Genomic DNA, 24,673 nt, shown 5'->3' with positions numbered 1-24,673 from the left:
TTGCCGACCTCGGCGTTGCTCCTGGCTTTGTCATGATTGCAAAACCGCCTCCGATCTCGGTCACTGCCCTCAGTTATCTTCTCTGTCACCGCAAACGCGAACATCACTACTAAAGACCCGTGAGAAAAACGGGTTTGTTAGACTCATTGAAAGATGTTCTAATTTCTCTATTATTGTTGCAATCTGCTACTTTCTTCGTAATTGTTTCTGAGAGTAAGTGATTTTCTGGATTTAGAGTTAATTTTGATTGTAGTTCTGAAATTGGATACTAAAATCCTACTTGATCTGAAATTGCTGTTGATTCGTGTTGTTGTTGTTCTGGTTGCAATTCAAATTTGAAATTCGATTGCTCTTCATTGGCCAAAATGGTTGCTTCTTCTTCCCTTTCTGCATCGATGATATTTGACTTTAGACAAGAATTTTGTTGTTGTTGCTGGAATTGTGTTACTGCTTTGTAATTACAAATTGACAATGAGGATTGCTGAATTATTGCTGGAGCTGAATTTTTTGTTGATTTTGCTTCTTGTGGTTGAAATTATGATTGATCTACAAATTTCGTTGAGTCTGCTAGTTGAAAATTAAAATTGAAATCTAATTTTGCCTCCTATTGATGTTTTGAATTCAGTTCGAAAGCTGGATTTGTTGTTGCTGCATCCACTAAGTCTACATTCTCATAATCGGAATCTGCTTTCCAAAATTGTAGAGTTGAAGTTGGGCCTGGAGATGTAGATGTAACAGAATATGCTTCTTTCTCAATAATCTTGTTCACGGTTGCACAAATTCTGGCAAAAGTTTCCTTAATTTCTTCATGTTGGTTTGAATTTGATAATTTAAATTTAAGTTAGTTTGAAGCTGGTATCAAATTGAATGTGAAGAATCACCATGAGAATTTAGCATGGTGTTCAATCAAAACACCATTTGATACGAATTCGTATAAAAAAAAAAAATAAAGAATTAAGTAGAAATTAAGAGAGAATAAAATAAAAATTTTTAAAAATAAAATCAAAGAAAAAAAAAGTAAAACTTTTAATTATATCATATATGTCCATACTATTACATCATATTTGTATTTATAATATAATTCTTTAATTGACTTATAAACTCAATACTAATGCTATCACAAAATCATCACACCTTTGGTGACAAAATAATTAAATTTCTTATAAATACAAAAAATTAATTATTACCATAATTTTTACACACATATATATATATATATATATGTATATATATGTGTGTGTTTTGTTTTTGTTCTTTTCGAATCAAGGTCAGAAAGCATTATTATAAGGCTAATTTTCTGATGTCTATTTCTTTATTCGGATATTTTGTAAATTTATTTATTTTTTATAATAAATTTAAAATATTTAAAATTTATTAATTTTATACTTTTAAATTGAATATTAATTATTTAATTTTTTAATAATTAAATACTTTTTTTTAGGCATCATAACAACTATCTTATTATAAAAAGACGAAAATAAATAAAATAAAATAAAATCTTAACATGCGTTCCTAACTTCCTACGCATGAGAATGTACTAATATACTAATGTGCCATCTCAGCCTCCAATTAGAAACACCTCTAATAGCAAACTAGCAAAGTGAACTTATAAAAAATAATTAATCAAAGCTACAAAGTATTTCCAATTATTTCACTATTTGTAAAATTATAATTATACTTTATAGAGATGCATCCAGAAAATAAAGTTGAGAAAAAGCTGTCCAATCATGTTCATTTCTGCTGACATAAAAACGTTCTTCTTTTCCTTCAGTATGATAATAATTGTATAGATTCCTACGAAGCTACGACAACGAAGTGCTAAATTTATTAATTATTAACCTGTCAATTATTTTATATCGATAATGTTATTAGGAAAAAAAAATAATCCGAATTTATTTTATTTAATATTTATTATATTATTACATTCATTTTATTTTTTGGTTACTAACATTTTTGATTTTACATCTACCTAACTATTGCATTCACTTTAAGTTGCACTACCTCCAATTGAAAATAATGATATAATCTAAGAAAATTTGGTTTTTCATAAAAAGAAAAACAAATTAAAAATGCTAATAATATTACTCAAATTATAGTTTGGGTTTTCAGTTAAATTTTTTAATTTATATGTCCATTAAAGAAATTAATTATTTTTTAATTAAAAATAAAAAAATTATGTTTTAGTTTTCATTTCAAGTTTGATTTCGTTAATCAAAATGAAACTTAATTAAAAATCATATTGGCATGATTTAGTTAAAAAGAAGATACGAAGAGATACAGCTGTGATATATGGACATGTAGAATATTCATAAAACATATATAGGAACTTCCTTAGAAATTAAATATCATACACATAAAGTTAAACTAATTCAGATCTAACAATTAATAAATAACATGTTGGAACATGAATATATAACAATTAATAATAATTTTGTCAACGAATGAAACATGAATATGTAACGAGTGAAAGCAGCAATCACATATGGGAAGGCATAGCTAGGTAAGTGTGGTCCACCACTTGCAATATTTCTCTGAGAAAGGAAAGGAAGGACGCAATTATTAAATTGATGCTTTTGTTTTTGTTTTTGCATATATAATTGCCACTTTGCCTCAACACTTACTATCATCATTCATCATAAAACAAATTAACAATCACATATTCAGAACCAAGAAGGCATGGCCAACAAGATCGCTCTTGGAACCACCAGAGAGGCCACCCAGCCAGATTGCATTCAGGCCCTCGTGGTTGAGTTCATAACCACCTTCCTCTTTGTCTTCGTCGGCGTTGGTTCCGCCATGGCCGCTGGTAACATATCCTATTCTAGGAAAAAAAGAAAATCCTCTAATGAGTAGAATTGTAAAATAATACAGTAATTATTATTGAATTTGTGACTTGCGAGTCGTATTTAAAAATAATTAATCTTTTACTTTCTCACTTTATTCACATTTTCACTTTAGAAGAATATGGTTCTCTTTCTTAACATATTATATCAACTAACATAAATTTTAGATGTGTAAGTTTTAAATTGTAGAATTGTGTACTTTTTTAAAATTATAGATGTGTGAAGTTTTTGTTAACGATTGACTTTTGTTACTTTTTTTTTCGAATTTTAGTACATAGAGTAATTTATTGGCTAACAAATTTGTAATAATTGATGAGGTGAGACTAAAACTGACATATTTGTAACTGATTGTAGGCAAGCTGAGTGGAGATGCACTGGTGGGCTTGTTTGCCGTGGCCGTGGCACATGCACTTGTGGTGGCTGTCATGATTTCAGCCGGTCATATCTCCGGCGGCCACCTCAACCCTGCCGTGACCCTTGGGCTGCTGGTCGGCGGGCACATCACGGTGGTCCGATCGGTCCTTTATTGGATAGATCAGTTGGTGGCATCTGCAGCAGCTTCTTTCCTTCTTTACTACCTTTCCGGAGGACTGGTAATAATTATAATAATATTAATAATAATATTTCAGTATTTATGCACAGACCTTGGTTTCTACTTTCTATATCACCCTTTGTACTCTCTAGTTACTCTTAAGTTAACTATAAAAGTTTCGAGGGTTTAAGATATATCAAATTGTTAACTCTAAATTAAAAAATAAAAAATGCTATGTATGTAAAAAAAATTACTTACAAAATTAATTATTATATATTATTTTACACATTTTTAATATACTAATAGTATAATTAATTGAAATTTTTCTTCTAAAATAAAAAAAATTAATTCAGATTAAATAATTTAATTTTGATATATTAATTCTTATAATCATATCTATTTTTTTAAATGATCATTTATACCATCAATAAAAATAGTACTTATTTTTTATAATATATTATATAATTAGATTCACATATAAAACCATTTTATACTCCAGGCATATCAAAAGTAAATTCTATAGATTTTCTCTCATTCATTGTTCACTGAATTTTGCATGTGCAGGCAACTCCGGTTCACACTCTAGCAAGTGGAGTTGGGTACACTCAAGGGGTGATTTGGGAAATAGTGTTGACTTTCTCGTTGTTGTTTGCTGTCTATGCAACTATGGTGGACCCAAAGAAAGGAGCTCTCGCTGGACATGGGCCCACACTTGTTGGGTTCGTTGTTGGGGCCAACATTCTCGCTGGTGGGGCCTTCTCTGCGGCCTCAATGAACCCAGCAAGATCTTTTGGGCCTGCATTGGTCGCTGGTAACTGGACTGATCACTGGGTTTATTGGGTTGGGCCTCTCATTGGTGGAGGCCTTGCAGGTTTCATCTATGAGCATTTCTTCATTGACCGTACCCATGTTCTGATCCCTCGTGATGAAGAAAACTAATATGAAAATTGTATTTTGGATTTCAACTTGCACTTTCCTTTTACTTGCTTCTATATCTATATATGGTGGTGTATTTTATTTCTTGATCATCTAGTCTTTCTTTTCTTTATTAGTGTAAATTGTGTATTAGGTGCTGAGAATGTCTCCTTTATGTATAATTAATTAATTATTACTTAGTGATCTTCTCCTAATAAAACTTGAGTAGTTGAGTTTAATTTCTTTTTATTAATCAATGATTCAAAATCTAAGCTGCTATTATGCGTTATCATAGTTTAAAACGTAATTTCCAGTTTACATGTTAGTACCCTAAATATTTATTCCTATCAGATATTCCTTTAAACAAAAAGTTATCAATTTCCTATTAAGAAAACACGTTGAAAATACATGATTCATTTGTCGGTAATTAAAAAAAATAATAATCATCCAAATCGGTCTAAATATTTAAAAACGAATATTTTAATCCAAAAAAAAATTAATATATAGGTTAATCTTTAAAATTTTACTCCCACAAATAAATTAGTTTTCAATTTATTTTTGATAGAGTAATTATCCAAATCAGTTCCCAAAAATTTTTAAAATGAACATTTTAGTCCCTAAAAAAATTAATACACAGATCAATTTCTAACGTTTTCTCTGTCAATCATAACAATCTTTCGTCTATTTTACTTTTACTATATGTCAACATTTATTATTATTAACTTAACTTTGTGTAAGTAGAAAATGACACTAACATATTAATACACTCTTTTTATTAGAAACAAATAAGGTGAATAATGATACTTTAAAATCTAAATTAAAATATTTTTTAATACAAACATATTTTTAAAATAAGACATCTTTTAATTATATTAAATACAAAAATATCAAATAGATTTAATCTTGAATTTCTTGTAGAATAATCTCTAATAATTTTATTAAATAATAATAATAATAATAATAATAATAATAATAATAATAATAATAATAATAATTATTTTACTTTTTTAGATAGAAGACTATTATGTCTGACGAAAAATAATGTTAAGAATTGATTTATGTATTAATTTTTTTGGGATTAAAATATCTTCTTTTAAAATTTTTAGGGACTGATATGGGTAATTATTTTGTCGAAAAATAAACTGAAAACTGATTTGTACGTATCTTAGAATAAAACCTTGAAGATATTTTTGTATATTAATATTTTTTGTAATCTAAAATATCTATTTTAAAAATTTTTAGAGACTAATTTAAATAATTTCTCTAAAAAAATGTTCGAAAACGCAACAATTTGTACTATCAATTTAAATTTTGTCGATTTCTTAAAATACTAATAAAAATCGACGGGATTGAGCCCGGCGATAATAAAAGGAAAAAAATTTTTCATTTTGTAATAAAAATGACATCGTCAATTTCAATTGTCAAAAATAACGACGACTTTATTATCAGTATTTTATTCATAGATCAATTTTTTCCCCATATTCCTCTATTTGAAAAATAAACCAACTACAATTTTAATTTGTAGGTTTAGGGTCATAGTCTCATAGATGTAAACATGCAAGTAAGGATGATAGATCATATATGCCTTAAAAGTATTAATAATCCTGGTTAATCAACATAGGAAAAGTCAACGATATTTTGTGGGAATTATTTGTTTGCTTTCATGATGAAAATGGACGAGACAACATTGTCCACCATCCATGGACTTATTAAAAGCTGCTAGCCACAGCTATTCTCCACTACCAAGTACCAATGGCTATGGATGTATATTTTTAAAGCAAATCGTTATAACTAATTAATGATTAAATACTCCAAATTCAAACCCGTTGAGGCAGCGTTTATTTAGATATATTGAGATAGAACTAAAATTTTAGTGTCCGTCTTAAAAATTTCAATCTTTTCAATATTTTTTAAAAATAAAGACACAAAAAACTAAAATTTTAAAAATAAAAACTAAAATTTTAATAGTATTTTATGTCTAAAATATTCTCATTTTAATTAATTAATTCTAACTTTATCAAATAGGCTTAGATCTCACTTCTTCTTCTCTTTGCTCTTCTTTAACATTATTCAATTCCTTCTCTTTTGTGTTACCTTTTTTATTTTTCTTGGTAAACATTTTCTTACTTTCTGTGGTTCTCAAAAGCATCAGAGATTACTTTCTATACAGTTTTAGTAATCTCAAACTTCATGAGATTATCATTGACCTTCTTTTCTACTATTTTTATTATGCTGCTGAGATTATGTGACATAGTGAATTATTCGAGTCTGTTATGCATTCATCTTCGTAGAGAAAAATTGACAAATAATAACAAAACAAAGAATACATGGAGAAGAAATCAACGACCATAACAGAGATCAGAGAGAGAGATAGACAGAAAGACAAAGAGTACAACAGACAAAGACCGGCAAACACCGAGAAACAGATCGCGAAAGGAAACGCGACAAAAAAGGTGAGATGAAGGTCTTTGTAGAAATGGTGGCAAGCCTTCCTCGTCAAAGGCGAATGCGACACCGGAAAACGTTAGTATGGTGGTAAGATGGCCTTCTCCGATGGTGAATCCCTGTGCCGGCACCTTCGAGGGAAGAGGGGATTAGGGATTTCGGGTGTTATGTTTTGGGGATTTTGTGTTATGTCTTCATTTTAAAAAAGGGGTAAATTGGTCATTAGTCTTATTTTAGTCTCTGTATTTATTTTGAACCAAATAAAATACTGAGATATAATACGACGGTAAATTCGACGATAATATATTATTTATTATTAATAATTAAATTGATAGTTACCGATGAATTTAACCGACGGTATACTTAAACTTTAATTTTTTTAAAAAAATGTTTGAAAATTTAATATATAATTTTAAATATTTAAATTTAATAATTTTTAAACTAAAAAAATTCAAAATTTTATAATTTCTTATAATAATTTGTTTATAATTTTTTGTTAAAAAATCACAAACAAATTCAAATATCAAAATACAAGTAAAAAAGTAACAGAAATCCTATTTGAGCATGAACAAATGAGAGCTTGACTTTTGACATTTTATCTTCAACTTCAAGCTCATCCACTAAGGGTACCGCTTTTTTGTAATTCTTCTTCCTCAAAAGATCCTTTATTTGTTCTTCAGAACATAATTTCTGGTAGCATACTACCTAGTAATATAGTTCAAGAAACAGACTAGGAAATAAAAATCTTTAATGAGATATGACAATAAAAGAGTGTATAGGTAACTGTTAAACGAAAGATGTTGCTTGCATTTTAAAAATTAATCCAAATTAAAGTTACAGACATAGATCAAGATAATAAAGTAGGACTAAAGTAAGTAAAATAAATCATAAAAGACATAGTTCGATAATAAAACTCAATCAGATGCAATTTGGTGCTTACAATACCAAATTTAATCGCATAAACTAAAAGTGAATTTAGATATAATCTTTAATATAATCATTCAACTGAATATCTTTATTTATATTATCCATCATATATCTAGGTTAATTAAAACTCATAATCGAGTAAAGATTGATTGATTTCAGGTTAAAATTCAACTAAATACCATATTATTCAAATTTGGGCACAATTTTGTTCCATTATAATAGATAACTAACAAACTACAAATTTTGCAAGTGCTTTATAACTACCGATGATAATTATTTCTAGCAGTTAGTGAAAGCGGTAACAAAGCAACAAATTTACTACATTTTGATCGTTTACTACATAATCCTAAATTTACAACTACAACTTTTGGTTGTTTACTACATAACCCTGAATTTACAGCAACTCTAATATTAAATTATTTTATTCATTATTATACTTTCCAAATCAAAGCAACAAGTTTAGAAGTTACCTGATTTTGAGTACTTAAATTTTTTTACAATAACTTGGATTAAGTTCTGTACATTTTTAGTCTTTAGTTATATTTTATTCGAGCATGATATTTCAAAAAATAAATTTATCAAACAGTTTTAGTCATTTTCATGAAATAGTCATAGAGCTACACCTCTACAAACAATTTAATTATCTGCATCTTTAAGCAAAAGGCCTATCTTAATTTTATCATCAATCCACAAATTCAGAATCATAATAAAATCTAAAGAAACCAAACAACTAATTAACATGATAGAAACGGGGGCAGAGAAGTGTAGGATTAGGGTTTAGTAAATGTCAATAATGTCAAAAAAATAGAAGAAGGAAGGGAAGAAGACATACCTAAATGAAGGAGGAAAGGTAGCATCGCAGCTGACGGAGGCAAGCGGTGGCGGCGGTGAACAACAAAGGTAGCAACTCATAGGAGAGAAACAAGCTCTTCCATGGCAAAAACAAGCTCTAGGTGGACGCTCCTCGACGGCAACGATGCTGGAGTCGTGGAAAATGGTCAACAATGGCAAAACGACAGCAAATGATGGCAATGGGGGCTGACGATGAGAGAGAAAGAGAAAGGGGAGAGAAGTGAGGTTAATGATGTTGTAGAAATGGAAGGGAAGGGTTCGCAAATTTAAATTTAGGGGACCAGCTTGTGACCAAAACGGCGCATTTCATTTAATTACCTTACTGTTGGATTTTTTCCCCTAAATTTGACAGTAATGATAGTGCCAATTTTTCTTTCCCCCTCTAATTATTACCAGTGAATTTACCGTCGGAAACCGAATCCGACGATAACATTTTTACCCGATGAATTTATTGTCAGATCCGTCGGTAAATCCACTGTTAACTCCGATACAAAATCTGACAGTATTCAATATTTTTCTTGTAGTGTAATTGAACTGGACCCAATTAAACTTGATTTTAATTGGTTCAAACATTAATTTTAGGGTTGAAAAAAATAAACCAATTTGATTACCCGATTAAGTTTATATTAATTTAAAAAAATAAAATATAATAATATATATACATCTTTTTTATTTTTTTTTTACTATTGCATATTATCTACATACGTTTTTTTTATATTTTTTTTTAATTTTATTTTCCATCAAGTATCAGATTACACAAACTGATTCACACCAAAAAAAGATTACACAAACCGATTTAACCCAAGTTTAATCGATTCGAATTGATTTGAATTGGTTTGAATCCATTCACATAAAAAACTTTAAATTTAAACCAATCCAACCCGTAAACACTTCTATTTTTAAGCCGATGAAATGCACCACTACACCTAATTTTTCTACCATTTTCGTAGTATATAAATAGTTATTTTTTATCCCGAAAAATCGTATCAAAGTTTGATAGTCTTCGTGTAGGACCATCATTATTCACTCATGGGCCATTATTTTTTTAAATGCAAAAAAAATTAAACAAAAATAAAAAATTATAATAAAAAGAAATGATACTTTTTCTTTTTAAAGATGATCTTAGTGTCTTTTTTTTTAAAGGTAAAAATTTCATTAAATAAAACTTAAAAATTTGGGTCCACAGTGGACTCCATACAAAAATAATGATGGGATATCCGATAAAACTGATATGATATCACAAAAAAAAACTTTAAAAAAATGAAAGAAAAGAACTTTATGAGAGAGATTGGTATGATCTTCGAGGAGCTTCATTTTCACCCTCTTTCCATAATCGTCTTCCAACTTAATTGTTGTCCCCAAAATCTGCTGATCGCCAATTCTTTCTCTTTTAAAGATCAATTTATTCCTTGTTATCCACAATTGTCACAAAAGGTGAGCTAAAAATTGAATCTTCTTCCTCTCATTTTTGCTCCCTTCCAAATTTTCATTGAGCTTAAGCCACTATTTCTACATTTCAGCATCATCGTTCATGTTGGTAGGTGTCACACTAGAATTTTGCTAGGTCATCGTCACTTTTGGGCAGATCAGCAAACAATGCCAAAGTGATTTCTCCTCCTGGCCATATCTTAGACAGATTGAAAAAACCTCAGGTAACCTCTCATAGAGTTTTCTTCCAATCGATAATTCATTGTGAAATACCTTCGATAAAAAAACACTAATTTTTTGTGGGCATTTCAGATCCTACAAGGAGGACCAGAGTTTCTTTGACTTGCATTGATCTGGAAGTACCTCCAACGGTGGATGATAAAATTGATGAGCTACCTTATACCTCGAAGCAATAATGTACAGACCTTTCCTCTCTAGTAAACAGGTAGGTTTGTCTTTTTCCACTATAATTTATGTATGTAATATTGCTTAAAAATATTTGGGTTGAATTGTGCTATCACTGCTTGATAGTTCTATTCTTTGTGCTCTATCATTAATTGTTTAACCTATTCTACTTGTCGATAGCTGTTTGTTTGAACAATTGTAGCCAGTATTGAAAAATTTTTAATCCAAGTATCTGTCATAACATTTACTAAGTTACTCCTTCCTATCTTTCAAATAAGCCTTTTCGTTGTCACTTTCTTTTCCTCCAACAAGCTTCTTTACCCCCAAGAGGGGTTATTACCTAAGTCGGTTCTTAGAAAATTTGAATACCTAAAGTATTTGCTTTTGTATACTTTGAAAATTAGTGAATTAGGTTTGATCAGCAGCCTCCATGTATCATCCTATCACACAGATTCTTATGCTTAAGTCATAAAACTGACGTGGCGAGGTATTACGACCTCTAAAAGTAAAATCATATATATAATATAGGTGAAAAAGGATTTTTATCTAGGATCCTTTTGAAACAGAGTTAAAACAAAAGCGTTAAACGAAAAGGCGCATATCTCTCGACAAATAAGCATGATCGTAATTTGGATAAGTTAAGAACAAAGAGCTATAGTTACATAAGGGAAGATTTCCAAGGATACAGATAACAAAGCTTCTGACTCGGCTCGCGAAGTTAAAACCGGCCAGAGCATATATACATATATACAAGAGAATCCCCCAAAATACAATTTACAAAACCTATTTTTCTAAATCAACCTCTAAGAGGGACAAAGCATAATATACATATACATTGGAGATATAAGAGTATCTATATATGCATTAAAACCAAAATAAAGTCCCAAAACACAAAAGATCTTTGCTTTCAAAAGCTCCCAGTATGCCTCAATGAGGTGCCTCACGTCCTGTATCTGAAAATCACAAAATATGTATGGGGTGAGAAACAGAGGTTCTCAGCATGGTAACAGTGTCCACATAACTAACATATAAGGTTTCGGGAAAGCCAGAGGCAATCCTAGAACTTCTGACACTTGATTTAATCTTATAAAACACAACTAAACCAAAATCATTTAGGCAACTAACTAAGGATCTTCCTTCTAATCTAATACTCCCCTTTCCAACTCCTCCGAACCTCCCAACCGCCACTAAAATTATTTGTTTCAAACACAAATATTACATGCAAAGAAATCACAATTAGAATTCAGATACAACAGATAAATAGGTAGCAAGTAGTTTATGTGATCAGCTAGGCATTCCAAACAAAGCACACCAAACAAACACATAGATGCATATGATGCACGTCTATCCTATGGCTGATGAGTTTCATCTGTCAGTTATATAACCAACCTGACAAGTCCTGGTAGCTAACCACTGGATTGTCTCTCTGTCGTGCATCCCCAAATCTCAAATCATAATCATTCATAATCATATAACACACACCGGTGAATATCCACGGGGGCGAGCTCATCTGAAAAGGTATAAGTGTCCGGCCACACTTACGACATAGGGTCAGCAGAGTATCGAGTCTGAACTTGGAGCATGTGGTGGCAAACCACTGCTTTCACCCAGGAAAACTCGTATCTCAGATATTTAGAAGTCCAACAAATCACATAATCAATTAATATTCATATAGTCAATATCAACTATAATTCATTATTTAGCATAGCCATCAAGCTCATTATATGTACAGCACTTCCACCATCATCATCATCACTTTACCTCTTTCTTCATCAACAAGTTATCTTCTTCACAGCCCTAATTATACTCCACTACCCAAAATCCACCTACCCGGCTTTAAACAAGAATTACAAGGGTTTTGAAAGGCGGAGGAATGGTTTTAAAATTTGAACAAGCGTATTCGTAAATTCGTCGAAACGTAACTCTAACGGAAATAATGCTAAAGTGGTCAATGTATTTTACTGTTATGACAATATTATTAATGTATATATATAGGTGGAATTTTTAATTAATTAATCAAATTCCATCCGAACAATCCAACCCCCTAACCTTAACCTCCTTTCCAACACATTCTCACACTCTCTCACTCTAAAATGAACCAAAACAGCGTCTCAATCTTTCCACTCTCACAGAGTCGCTATCGCTAACATCATGTGGTCACGCATCTCCTTGTCGGATCCACTGCATCTACCAACTCCTGTGCCGTTTGTCACCAGTTTCTGTTTCGTGGTGGCTCGCTTCTCTCCATGCGGTCAAGCATAAGAACTGACACACACAGCAGCGGCGTCTCACATCAACCTCGTCTCCACGTCTCTCGCCAACAGTTGTGTCTCATTTCCCTACCGCCAGTCGCTGATCACAACTACTCATTGCTCATACAATATAAACGAGATAAGATACGTTTTGCGTTGAACATATCACATTTGCACACGTGATACATGAGAGAGGATGCACTACACGTATCTCGTTTACACTGTAAACAATGTAAATGAGATACACTTAAATTTAACTCGTTTACAATTTAAACGAGATACATAAAAAACTATATCATTTACACTCTAAACGAAATAGACTACAAGAAATTTCGACCAGGAATAAAAGGATCTGTAAGTATTAGTCTTCTCCACAAACATTTTACATCTTCTTCTCCATTCTTTCAATAAATCTAATAAAAGTATCTAGTGGTAGTGGATATATTGTTGTAAGTATATATCCAATTGTCATACGAGAAATAGTGACAATGGAGTTGTGTTCGAGTATGATAGTCCTATTCTCTTGCGCACTTGGAGACTAAGTTCTTTGTCTGAGTTACAGAAATCTGATATTGATGAGTCTCGGTACAAATGGGACAAAGGAGATTGAAAAGGTTAGATATAGGTTACTAGCACCGATGAAAAATCGAGTATTTTGGTTTTGTATTTTTTGACTCGATGGCGATGAGTATGCGCCTGATGTTTGATATCTACGGGAGAATCGTGGCTGAACAAGTGATGGGGCATTCTGTGGAGGTTGGTGATGTTGGTGGTGGTGGTTCTGGGCACTCGAATTTTGTCCAAGATGACCCACCTCTTGCACCACTCTCTCTGTACTGTGCTAGTCCAGTGGTATACATGGACGTGGACAGTGAGAAGTCGGATGAAGAGTATGTTGCCGATAGCAACAAAAATGGTTCTTTTGAGGATGATGATGAGCATAAGTTTGTACTAGAGACTCCTATTGATAGAATAGTTCAGTATTTTCTTCCTGCCCCAATATCAATTCCGAAGTTATCATTTGTACTCAACCACTATTATACATTGGATCTGGACCTGAGGCATGAGAAAACTCCATTTCCAATATAGGTGGAGACAATTACATTACAGACAGTGGTGTGGAGTTTTGCATTGGTCACAGATTCAAAAACAGAGAGGTTGTCATGTTAGGTGTGAAGAATTACATCATTTAAAGAAGTGTTGAGTACAGAGTCGTGGAGTTGGATCGATCAAAGTACCATGAGCATTGTAGGCAATATACAACAAGATATCCTTAGAGTCTCCGTGTTGTCCTCCGACCGAATCTCAGATATTGGTAAGCCATTATTCAATGTCTAAAGTATATTCTTGTTTATCATAATTATTTTGGAATGAATGTCTACCGATTCCATTTTAATCCTATGAGATGTCAGACTGGGCCAGTAGATTCAACAAGAAAATATGGTTACAACATTGTGATAGCGGTCGCAAGCTTGGGCACATTACAACAAAGCTCTCTGAGTGCCTGAAAGAAGTTTTGAAGGGTACGCGATATTTACCGATTTCATCTATTATTAGATGTATTTACGAGAGGCTATAGCAGTTGTTCGTCATAAAGGATAGGGAGACACAGACATAATTGACAACCGGTAATTAGTTTCCTCACTGGCTGCTAGCTGGTATTGAGAAAAATAGGGAGAAATCCCAAAGATGCGAGTAACACATCGCAATAGGAGGGCCTCAGTGTTTGAGTGCAGGCACATGTGACTGTGGTCCTTTCCAGACACTTCATTTCCTGTGTCGTCATGCACTTACTGCTTGTGCCACTGCAAGTGTCGAGTGGGAGAGATATGTTCATCCAGTGTATATATAAGAGGCAGTGTTCAAGGTGTATAAGGTAGAGTTCCCGCCGATACAAAATGAGAAGCTATCGTTTGTGTCCTAATCCCGCCATGCATAAGAAAGCTACTGGGAGACCAGTTTCTACGAGATTTCGTAATGAGATGGATGAGGTCGAGCGTGTAGAGAAAATGAGTGGGTTATACAAACAAATAGGCTATACTCGGAAAAGGTGCCCTTATCAGCCCACAGAGGATACCGAGTTGTGTTATGTATTTCATTATTGTAGTCGTGGGGTTTTATCTATCGGCTGTGTTAGCCACACCTATCAACCTGTGGACATATGCAATAATAACAAGCAATGCATCACTTGATGCAAAATAAAAGATAAAAAAAAATCCTAAATGGCCCCTGATAGTTATTTTGAAAGACAACAAGACTCGTAATAAAAAAATATTCTTTTTGCCCCTTGAACTTTATTTCTGTGAGACTGGTTAACCCTATTGTCAATATTCTCTCTCTGTATTAACAGAATAAGCTTACATAGCATGTTAAAATACTGTTGATTTATCCGTTAAAAACCAACTAAGATTAGAAAATTCTTTTTTGTTGGGAGTCTCGTTATCTTTTTGGGGTAATTATTAGTTTTTTTTGTTATTTTTTTCAAATATATTGACTAAATTTATTGTGTAAAACTAAGAAATATTAGTGATTTTTAAATTATTTTTACTTATAAAAATTAAATAGATGATATATTAATAATTAACGTGTTACAAAAGTATGTTCTGGAGAAAGATCATTGACAGAAGGACTAACTAGTCTCATAAAGTTAATTATCAATGGCCGAAATGGATATTTTTTCTTGGGAGACACGTAGTCCTTCGAAGAAATCATCAAGGATTGAGATGGATATTCACCTAAAATAAAATTAAATTACTATGAATGACAAGAGAAAAATCATATATAAAATGATATATCTCACGGTCATTGGAAACCTTGGAATCTACCTCTCAGATGGGCACCACTCTAAAAATCGATGATATATCCATGACACCAATAGTGGCATGCATCCAGCAATATCAATGGTAGATCGATGTGTTGTAGAGCATAATGAGTGGTACGCCCATGCAAGCACAGCGAATTCCCAAGACATACTGCGACCTCTCTCGAAGTCGGCCAATAATGGAAGACACCTGATATGGACCTGGTTGTTTGACTTATTTATTATCAGGTAACTCCCGATCAGCAACAGGATGTAACACTTTATGTACTGTCAAAGGATGACCGAATTTGTATCAGATGGCATATGATATATTCTGTCCCTAAGCTATGTCAGCTTCATGGAAAACGACTCCTTCCACCACCCCCTGCTGCTGAGTATGCGGAGACCTAGCACCGAGGAGCTCTTCTACCCACTCCCACGTCGGGTGTTGGTACCATATTTAGAAGTCACGCAAGCAGCCACCCACTGACTCTTCGTCGATGTATAATCCAAGGTGGTACGCAACATTGATGAGCGGATAATTTATACGCTTTTTGACATTGTTTTTAGTATGTTTTTAGTAGGATCTAGTTACTTTTAGGGATGTTTTTAATAGATTTTGTGTTAAATTCACATTTCTGGACTTTACTATGAGTTTGTGTGTTTTTCTGTGATTTCAGGTATTTTCTGGCTGAAATTGAGGGACTTGAGCAAAAATCAGATTCAGAGGTTGAAAAAGGACTGCTGATGCTGTTGGATTCTGACCTCCCTGCACTCAAAGTAGATTTTCTGGAGCTACAGAACTCGAAATGGCGCGCTTCCAATTGCGTTGGAAAGTAGACATCCAGGGCTTTCCAGAAATATATAATAGTCCATACTTTGGCCAAGAATTGACGACGTAAACTGGCGTTCAATGCCAGCCTTCTGCCCAAGTCTGGCGTCCAGCGCCAGAAAAGGATCCAAAACCAGAGTTGAACGCCCAAACTGGCACAGAAACTGGCGTTCAACTCCACAAATGGCCTCTGCACGTGCAACACTCAGGCTCAGCCCAAACACACACCAAGTGGGCCCCGGAAGTGAATTTATGCATCAATTACTTACTCATGTAAACCCTAGTAGCTAGTTTATTATAAATAGGACCTTTTACTATTGTATAAGGCATCTTTTGATCATCTTAGGATCTTAGGATCATCTTTGAACGCATTGTTCTTAGACTTTGGGGGTTAGCCATCTCGGCCATGCCTGGACCTTCACTTATGTATTTTCATACGGTAGAGTTTCTACACTCCATAGATTAAGGTGTGGAGCTCTGCTGTTCCTCAAAGGTTAATGCAAAGTACTACTGTTTTCTATTCAATTCTTCTTATTTCGCTTCTAAGATATCCATTCGCACCCAAGAACGTGATGAAGGTGATGATTATGTGTGACGCTCATTATCCTTCTCCCTTATGAACGCGTGCCTGACGAACACTTCTGTTCTACATGAATTAAGCTAGAATGAGTATCTCTTAGATCTCCTAACCAGAATCTTCATGGTGTAAGCTAGAATGATGGCGGCATTCAAGAGAATCCGGAAGGTCTAAACCTTGTCTGTGGTATTCTGAGTAGGATTCAATGATTGAATGACTGTGACGAGCTTCAAACTCGCAAGTGCTGGGCGTTAGTGACAGACGCAAAAGGAGGGTGAATCCTATTCCAGCATGATCGAGAACCGACAGATGAATAGCCGTGCCGTGACAGGGTGCGTGAGCATATTATTCACTGAGAGGAGGGGATGTAGCCACTGACAACGGTGATGCCCTTGCATACAGCCAGCCATGGAAAGGAGTAAGACAAATTGGATGAAGATAGCAAGAAAGCAGAGGTTCAGAGGAACGAAAAGCATCCCCATTCACTTATCTGAAATTCCTACCAATGATTTACATAAGTATCTCTATCCCTATTTTATCAATTAATATTCGAAAACTCCATGATTATTTTATATCCGCCTGACTGAGATTTGCAAGGTGACCATAGCTTGCTTCATACCAACAATCTCCGTGGGATTCGACCCTTACTCACGTAAGGTATTACTTGGACGACCCAGTGCACTTGCTGGTTAGTTGTATCGAAGTTGTGACAATTATGAATTAAGATCAGAGCACCAAGCTTTGGAGCCATTACCAGGATTTGTTCGAGCCTGGAGATCACAATTTCGTGCACCAAACATCCTGAAAAGTGATAGTGTACTCACCTCCAAGGCAGGTGAAAAGTGTGGGTCTCTAGATGCCAACGCTCCACGAATACAGTAATCAGAGTGTTGTCGAATACAAAGTCCCTGAGCTGCACCATGTCACCAAACCCAACCTCCCTCAAGTAAGGGAGAATGGCGTCCGATGGTGCGATAATGTGGCTAATTCACCTAGGGACTAGGGAGTAGTAAGTGAGGCTTCTGTTAAAATATAAAAGTGGTAAATACCAAATCGATACCCGAAAGGTTCTGCCGTTGACAATATGGTACCTGACTTTTGTTATTGACAAAATAGCCCCTGAAAAAATTTAAAATTTGACAAAATCATATATCAATGTATCAATGTATCATCTAGCAAAAACAAAAAAAAAATCATGAGTAATGTATGAATTTATAAGAATAACTAAAATTATTCGATAACTAAAGTAACAAATTAATTCTTAAAAATTTATATTTTTGACAAGTTAATTTTAAAAAAAGTTAATAAAACCTTCCACAATAATAAATATAAATAAATTAGTTTAGATTAAAATGTTTTACTCTAATAATAAAAGTTAATTTAAAAATAATATGTTTATATTTTTTATTATAAAACCTTTATTAATATTTTATTTTTTTTAAATTAATTTATCTAAAATAAAAATTCTTAGGAGTAATTCACCTTACTCTTATTCTAAATAAGTAAGGATTTAACAAAAAAAAAAAAAAAAAAAAAAGAAGAAAACATATTATTAATCTTGAGTGCGAGGGTATGGAAATGTAAAGGGAGAAGGGAGAAGGGAGTAGACAAAAACTTTGGTACCGTAGCAGAGCACATAGTGTGAGAACTCCTAAATGGTTGTTCTCATACTTGTACCAAAAATTGCACTCTACATGTTTGAATCTTTGCTCATCGATGATGTTATTGATTGCTTCAAATATAACAACTTCAAGGTTCCTTTGTTATTCTCTACAGCAGCTGCAGCAGCAACAACTTGTTCTCTCTTTGTCTTGTTTTCGCTCCGTCTTCACCTTCCACCTTCCACTCTCATCCTCTTACTCTTTGGTTGGTACCTCCTCCCCCTTCCTAATTGTTTTCATTTTCGTATTCAAGTTCATAATTTTATTTTGAATAAGTAGTCACTGCTTTTTGAATTATTGAAAAGTCTTATCTTTTACATATTCAGCACTGCAAGAGTACACATAAATTGTGATGATTGGGGTATTAAAAGTCAAATGAAATAAAAGATTTGATCCAATGAGATTAACCTAATGTCAAGTATAGCATTTGTAATTTTGGAATAGTGATGCTAATATTTGTTCAGCTAATTTAAAGTGTTCTTTGGGTTGCAATTGGTTTTGAAGAGAGAACAAGACAAGGCATTAAAAAGATAAAAATTAGTATTTTTGTATTTTGTTTGGTATAAACTAAATATAAAAAGAACAAAGTATAAAAGTCTAATTTACTCTCAGTTTTTTCACACAAAAACTTCAGAAAAAAAAATATAATAATAAAAAATGTAACTACAAAAAAATTAATAAAAAAATAAAAAAAATAAAAAAATAAGTTGTGTTTCTTATTAGTATTTTTATGTCTTTTTTGTCAAGAAAAATACAAAATACACTAAATCAGTATTTCAGAACACAATATCTGTCTTCATGTCTTCTACCAAAGATAATTTTGTGTCTTTGTGTCCTGTCTTAGTGGACACAGCAGGATACAAATAGTTTTCACATGTTATTATGGTCTTGGACTACCATTAGTTTAACATTCTTTTCATGAAAATCATACAATTAATTAGTCTAATTAGTGATGACTCTCTTTCCAATATAATTATATATCATTTCTGATCTCAATTCTCAATCAATCTATTGGAAAAAGAAATTGAATATAAAAAGAATTAATCAAATAGAGAAAATTAGAGAGAATTAAAAGGAAAAGAGATAATTCTTTTCATAGAATTCCAGAAAAAAAAAGATGCAAATTACTTAATTTTCCGTATTACATTTTTACTATCTCTATTTATAGTAAATGAAATTATTCTAATTAAGTCTTGGTCTATATTTTACTCGCAATATTACCTACCCCTTAACGACACCTTGTTGGAAAAATTATAAATCCTAATTACAATTAATAAAACGAATACATAAGCCTAAAAATAATATTTTCTATTTTATTTCTATTCTGCTGCTAAAAAAATAACAGTACTCCACCAGGATCCCATTAAAAAGTTTTTGGTCCAATCCAAAACCAATAAATGATATTTAATACATAAATCTGAATTTGGTCCCAAAAAGCTATAATCTTTAAAATTGAACTTGAATTTAATGGATCAGCCATTCTATTCTTCTTTTGGGCTTCAGAAAATAAGGTTTGGCCCAATGCAACCCCAAACACAGTTGACCTAGTTACCTTCTCCTCTCCTAAAACATCTCCAGCGGCTCCATGCTTTCTGCCATGGACTTCACAGTTGCCGGGAGAACCACCGGCGCCGCCACTGCGTCCAACCAACCGCCACCCTTCGTGTTGTGTCGTTTGTCTCCTATCATCCAACAAGGAGTTGCGTTCAATTTCTCCTCAGGCCAAAGAGAGACCCTCCTAACAGCCAAGAACCAACTGCCGCTCGCGGCCGTTCCACCCGTGACCGCCGCTTGCGAGTTCAGATGCGGTGGTTTGGTGGTGGCTTCCGTATCATCACCGCCCTTTCCCGAAGATCTGGGTTCGCCACCGTTGCTCCATCAATAAGGGTCGCAAACGTTCTCTACCTCCCTTTCACGGCAGCGTCGTCGTCCACGCTGCTTGCTACCACCTCGTCGTTCGTCGCGTTCTTTCTCGTAGCTGCTCCGCCTACTACCGCCCCTTCCGTGAACCAGCAACGCAGCATTGGCGTCGGTACCAGATCCAATAGATCCTCGTCCTCCACCTTCCTCTTCGCGACGGCGCCGTCCTCGGAGCCGCTTCTGGCTGTGAGTTCCCTATCGCCGCTGCCCCGAGTGGTGCCATCAGCATCCTCACTGTCAAACGCCATCGCAGTAGATAATTTTATATGTGCTTCTGAATCTTCTACTCGTTGAATTGCTTGTGTTGTAATATCATAAATTGGGATTGATGATGCTGGAACTGGACCTTGAAATTTTGATTGGATTTCTAGATTGGTGATTTAAAATTCGGCTTGCTCTATAGATTCTGTTCTTGTTGTTGCTCTGGCTGAACATGAAAATCAAAAGTGGTTGTTGTTGAGCAGTTTGTTGTTGAAGTCCCTGAAGAACCTGAACCTTGATTTGCAAATTATTTTTCATAAAATTTTGCCAAAGATAAAGCACAGAAAAGAGATTTTAGATTTTCAATGAGAACTTCTCTATGAATCTGGATCTGTAGCCCATTGATAAAGCAATGCAGCAAAATTTCATAATCACGCATATAAACACGATTTGGGTAAGCTGTGAATTTGTCGTAATACTCACTCAGTGGTAGTTTGGATGATGTTTGAATCCGTCAAACCATTCCAAAAATTAGATAGAGTGATCAATGAAAGCACCATTGTTAGAGAAAGAAATTGAATATAAAAAGAATTAACAAACAGAGAGAATTAAGAGGGAAAGAGATAATTCCCTTCATAGAATTCTAGAAAAGGAAAAGATGCAAATTACTTAATTCCCCCTATTACATTTTTACTATCTCTATTTATAGTAAATGAAATTATCCTAATTGGATCTTGGTCTATATTTTACTCGCAACACAATCTCTTTTGAATCTGTCTGATTTTAATCAGCAAAAGTTAATTCATTGGGAATTTTTAGTTTTTTTCAACAGCGGCATCTCCTGACAAAGAGATAGTAGCGGAGAAAGTCTTGAAGGAATTTCATCCCACAATTGAAAATGCGGCAGCATCAAGTGTCAAAGATTATGCTGCATATATTGATAAGATGTGCAAGATTGGAAATCTTTTCACTGTGAGACAAATGCTACAAGCTTTACAAGAAAGGAACATTTCTGTTCCCCCTAATGTGTATATTGTCTTGTTAGCAGAGGCAAGTCAGAAGAATGACATAGACCTTTCGTGTCAAGCCTTCAAGAAATTATTGCTGTCCTGTAAATCCCCAACTGCAGCTTCATGTCTTAGTTTTGGCCAGGCTTTCACAAAAGCCGATGGTTGTATTGAGCTACTCAGATTCATTGAAGAAGTATCAGAGATAACTTGTTCAAGTACATCATTTGTAAACAAGATCATTTTCGCCCTTGCCAAAAGTGGACAGAAGGATAAGGCCTTGGTGATATTTGATTATCTTAAGAGTCGTAACTGTAGTCTTGACTTGGTCACATATAATATTGTTCTAGATATATTGGGCCGTACAGGTCGTGTGGATGAAATGTTTGATGTGTTTGCAACCATGAAGGAAGCTGGTTTTGTCCCGGATACTGTTTCTTATAATTCTGTATTGAATGGCTTGCGGAAGGCTGGAAGAACAGACATGTGCATTGTGTATTTTAAGGAAATGAGTGAGAATGGCATCGAACCGGATTTGCTTACATATACTGCATTAATTGAGAATTTCGGCAGATCAGGAAATGCTGAGGAATCTTTGAAATGCTTCAGCGAGATGAAACTGAAGGGGATCCTCCCTTCAATATACATCTATCGATCGCTAATCAATAATTTAAACAAATCAGGAAAGGTTGAGTTGGCTAAAGAGCTTCTAGAGGAGATGAATTTGTCTTCTACTCGTCTAGCTGGTCCTGAAGATTTCAAGCATAAAAGAAGACGAAGAAACAGGCTGACCGAGGGTCCCGAAGTTCGTTAGTTATGTTGGTATGCTGTTCTCGGTCACTTCTTAGTTGTAATAGAATTGCCGTAGGAAGCTGACCCCCATGCATGTCTATGAGGTTGAATTATTGGATATGTGCAAAGGAAAGTGTAATATTGAATATTGATCAATTCATTTTGTTCTTTACTTATTGGAATGGTCAGCTAATTTGTTGAGGCACATAATGAATTCGCTTCTTCCAACACGTCTCGGATGAAACCAGTGCTTAATTGTTTAAGCATCCAGCATAAAAGCTAGAGTTGGCTTATATTTGAAGGAAGAAAAATATGAATAATGGCTAGCCTTATAATTATTTAACAGCTAGTATAGAAAAATAACCTTAGCTCTTTCTTTCTGGGATCACACTTTCTCTATACTATTTAACAAGTTTGGTTCAGTTGCAATTTCTAAAACCACTCAACCCTCTCAATCATTTTCTATAGGAAATTACTCTTGTCTAAACACTGTAATCCTGATCATCAGTCTAAGGATTCGTTATATATTACAAAAATACATTGTATAGCTGTTCTCAACAATGCTGGAGGTGGACCACCTAACATTCTTGGATAAACCTTCTTTTGCTCTTTTCACCAATAACATTACATGATTATGGAATGGAATTTGAAATAGCATAAAAGCGTGTGTTTTCTAAGACAGCTATTTGTTTTTGTTATAAAATTTGTGTGTGCCTGATCCATTTCTGTTTTCCAATTTTAGGAGGAAATATAGGGTTCGATAAAAAGGTATGGGAGGTTGTTGAATATAAAAAGGGTGAAACTCCATCAATTACTTTTAAATATCACAGTCATGATGGAGAGGAAGGCATTATTTATTCTTTCTTCCTCTCACTTTTGAGTGTATCAGTTATTCTGTCCTTTTGTTTCCCTTTATCTATTTATATTTTCATATTTTTTTTACTGCTATATAAGGTTATCCTGGGGATATTACCGTTATTGCAACTTACACGCTCATTTCCGGAACAACTATGAGGCTTGACATGGAAGGAGTACCAAAGGACAAGCCCACCATAATTAACTTAGCTCAGCATACCTATTGGAACTTGGCTGGCCACAACTCAGGAGACGTCCTTAACCATTCCATTCAGATATGGGGGAATCATGTAACCCCAGTCGATCAGAACACTGTGCCAACCGGCGAAATAATGCCAGTGAAGGGCATCCGTTTGATTTTACCACTGAGAGCAGAATAGACAACACCATTGGTCAGGTTGGAATGTGATACGACCACAACTATGTGCTTGATTGTGGTGACGAGAAAGCAGGTTTGAAACATGCTGCTAAAGTGAGAGATCCCTCAAGTTCAAGAGTGCTAAACTTGTGGACAAATGCCCCTGGCATGCAGTTTTACACGGCAAACTATGTCAATGGCGTTAACGGAAAAGGAGGCGCCGTATATGGAAAGCATGCAGGGCTGTGTTTGGAGACTCAGGGATTCCCTAATGCCATAAACCAGCCAGATTTCCCAACTGTTGTGGTTAGACCTGGTGAGAAGTACCAACATTCAATGATGTTTGAGTTTTCAATTGAGTAAAGTGATGATGTGGCATGGAACACCATTGTACCAACATTTCTGTTTCCATGCTTTGGTTTGGAACTTGAACAATGGTGTTTCTCACAATTGAGTAAAGTAAAATGTGTGTTTGTGTTTTACATAAATGTGTTGCCTTCTTTATGTTACAGTTTCAAGACTCTACCGTTCTAAGAATATCAACATAGAAAGAGTAAGTTGAGGCATAAATCTCAAAACACCTAAAATAAGTATGCAAGTTCAAATCTCAATCTCAACATACGAGATTTTGGAGGAAATGTAGTTCAGTATAAAGGAAAAACTATTCAAAGACCATTTACTCAAAAACAAAACATGACTCATTAACCGAATGAGAAGACAACCAGCATTGCCATCGACAATCACCTTGTACCAATTATGTTAATTTGGTTGGCTCCATATCTTAATGTAATAATTTGTTCTACGTATTTTTATCAAAATTATAATCCATACTAGTATCGTTTCCTTGCACTTCATTACTCCCAGACAGTCCGAAGATATTGTAACCAAGCATTCCACACCTCAATTTTCTTTTCCTCCCTTTTTCTTGTCTCTCATTGAGTCACTCAGTTCACCTTAGTTAATAACTCTATAGAAAAGTAAAACGAATATGTTGTCCAGAATTAGTGCTCCTTTGTTCTTTAACTGTGTTAGAAACAAGAGACTATATTGGAGAAAGGATTTGTATGTCTA

General features: G+C 33.9%; 2 protein-coding genes and 1 pseudogene across 3 annotated transcripts; all 3 read left to right on the top strand.

The window, feature by feature from the left end:
* The first annotated feature begins 2,439 nt into the window (after positions 1–2,439).
* On the top strand, positions 2,440–4,529 carry LOC112784273 (aquaporin TIP4-1). Its single transcript, XM_025827421.3, has 3 exons — positions 2,440–2,806; positions 3,198–3,436; positions 3,940–4,529. The coding sequence occupies exons 1-3, from the start codon at positions 2,677–2,679 to the stop codon at positions 4,312–4,314; spliced, it is 744 nt and encodes a 247-aa protein (XP_025683206.1). The 5' UTR covers positions 2,440–2,676; the 3' UTR covers positions 4,315–4,529.
* Positions 4,530–18,380: 13,851 nt separating this feature from the next.
* LOC112784391 (uncharacterized) lies at positions 18,381–22,708 on the top strand. 2 transcript variants are annotated; one of them, XM_072230533.1, is made up of 2 exons: positions 18,381–18,674; positions 21,423–22,708. In XM_072230533.1, the coding sequence occupies exons 1-2, from the start codon at positions 18,464–18,466 to the stop codon at positions 22,409–22,411; spliced, it is 1,200 nt and encodes a 399-aa protein (XP_072086634.1). In that variant the 5' UTR covers positions 18,381–18,463; the 3' UTR covers positions 22,412–22,708. The 2 variants fall into 2 exon arrangements, with proteins under 2 accessions (XP_072086634.1, XP_025683354.1); XM_025827569.3 differs by having other exon boundaries at positions 21,410–22,708.
* Positions 22,709–23,159: 451 nt separating this feature from the next.
* On the top strand, positions 23,160–23,975 carry LOC112786274 (uncharacterized; annotated as a pseudogene).
* The last annotated feature ends 698 nt before the right edge of the window (positions 23,976–24,673 follow it).

Source organism: Arachis hypogaea, chromosome 20 (genome assembly GCF_003086295.3).
Source record: "Arachis hypogaea cultivar Tifrunner chromosome 20, arahy.Tifrunner.gnm2.J5K5, whole genome shotgun sequence".
Classification (NCBI taxonomy): Eukaryota; Viridiplantae; Streptophyta; class Magnoliopsida; order Fabales; family Fabaceae; genus Arachis; species Arachis hypogaea.
Note: the sequence above shows the minus strand (reverse complement) of the source record. Positions and strands in the feature narration are given on the sequence as shown.

What these genes read in the sequence shown, in the direction of transcription:
- LOC112784273 (XM_025827421.3), top strand. Translation starts at nt 2,677, where the DNA reads ATGGCCAACAAGATCGCTCTTGGAACCACCAGAGAGGCCACCCAGCCA. An exon ending in TGGTTCCGCCATGGCCGCTG is followed by an intron (nt 2,807 to 3,197) that starts GTAACATATCCT and finishes AACTGATTGTAG; the next exon opens with GCAAGCTGAGTGGAGATGCA. An exon ending in ACTACCTTTCCGGAGGACTG is followed by an intron (nt 3,437 to 3,939) that starts GTAATAATTATA and finishes TTGCATGTGCAG; the next exon opens with GCAACTCCGGTTCACACTCT.
- LOC112784391 (XM_072230533.1), top strand. Translation starts at nt 18,464, where the DNA reads ATGGTTGTTCTCATACTTGTACCAAAAATTGCACTCTACATGTTTGAA. An exon ending in TCTCATCCTCTTACTCTTTG is followed by an intron (nt 18,675 to 21,422) that starts GTTGGTACCTCC and finishes TTTTTTCAACAG; the next exon opens with CGGCATCTCCTGACAAAGAG.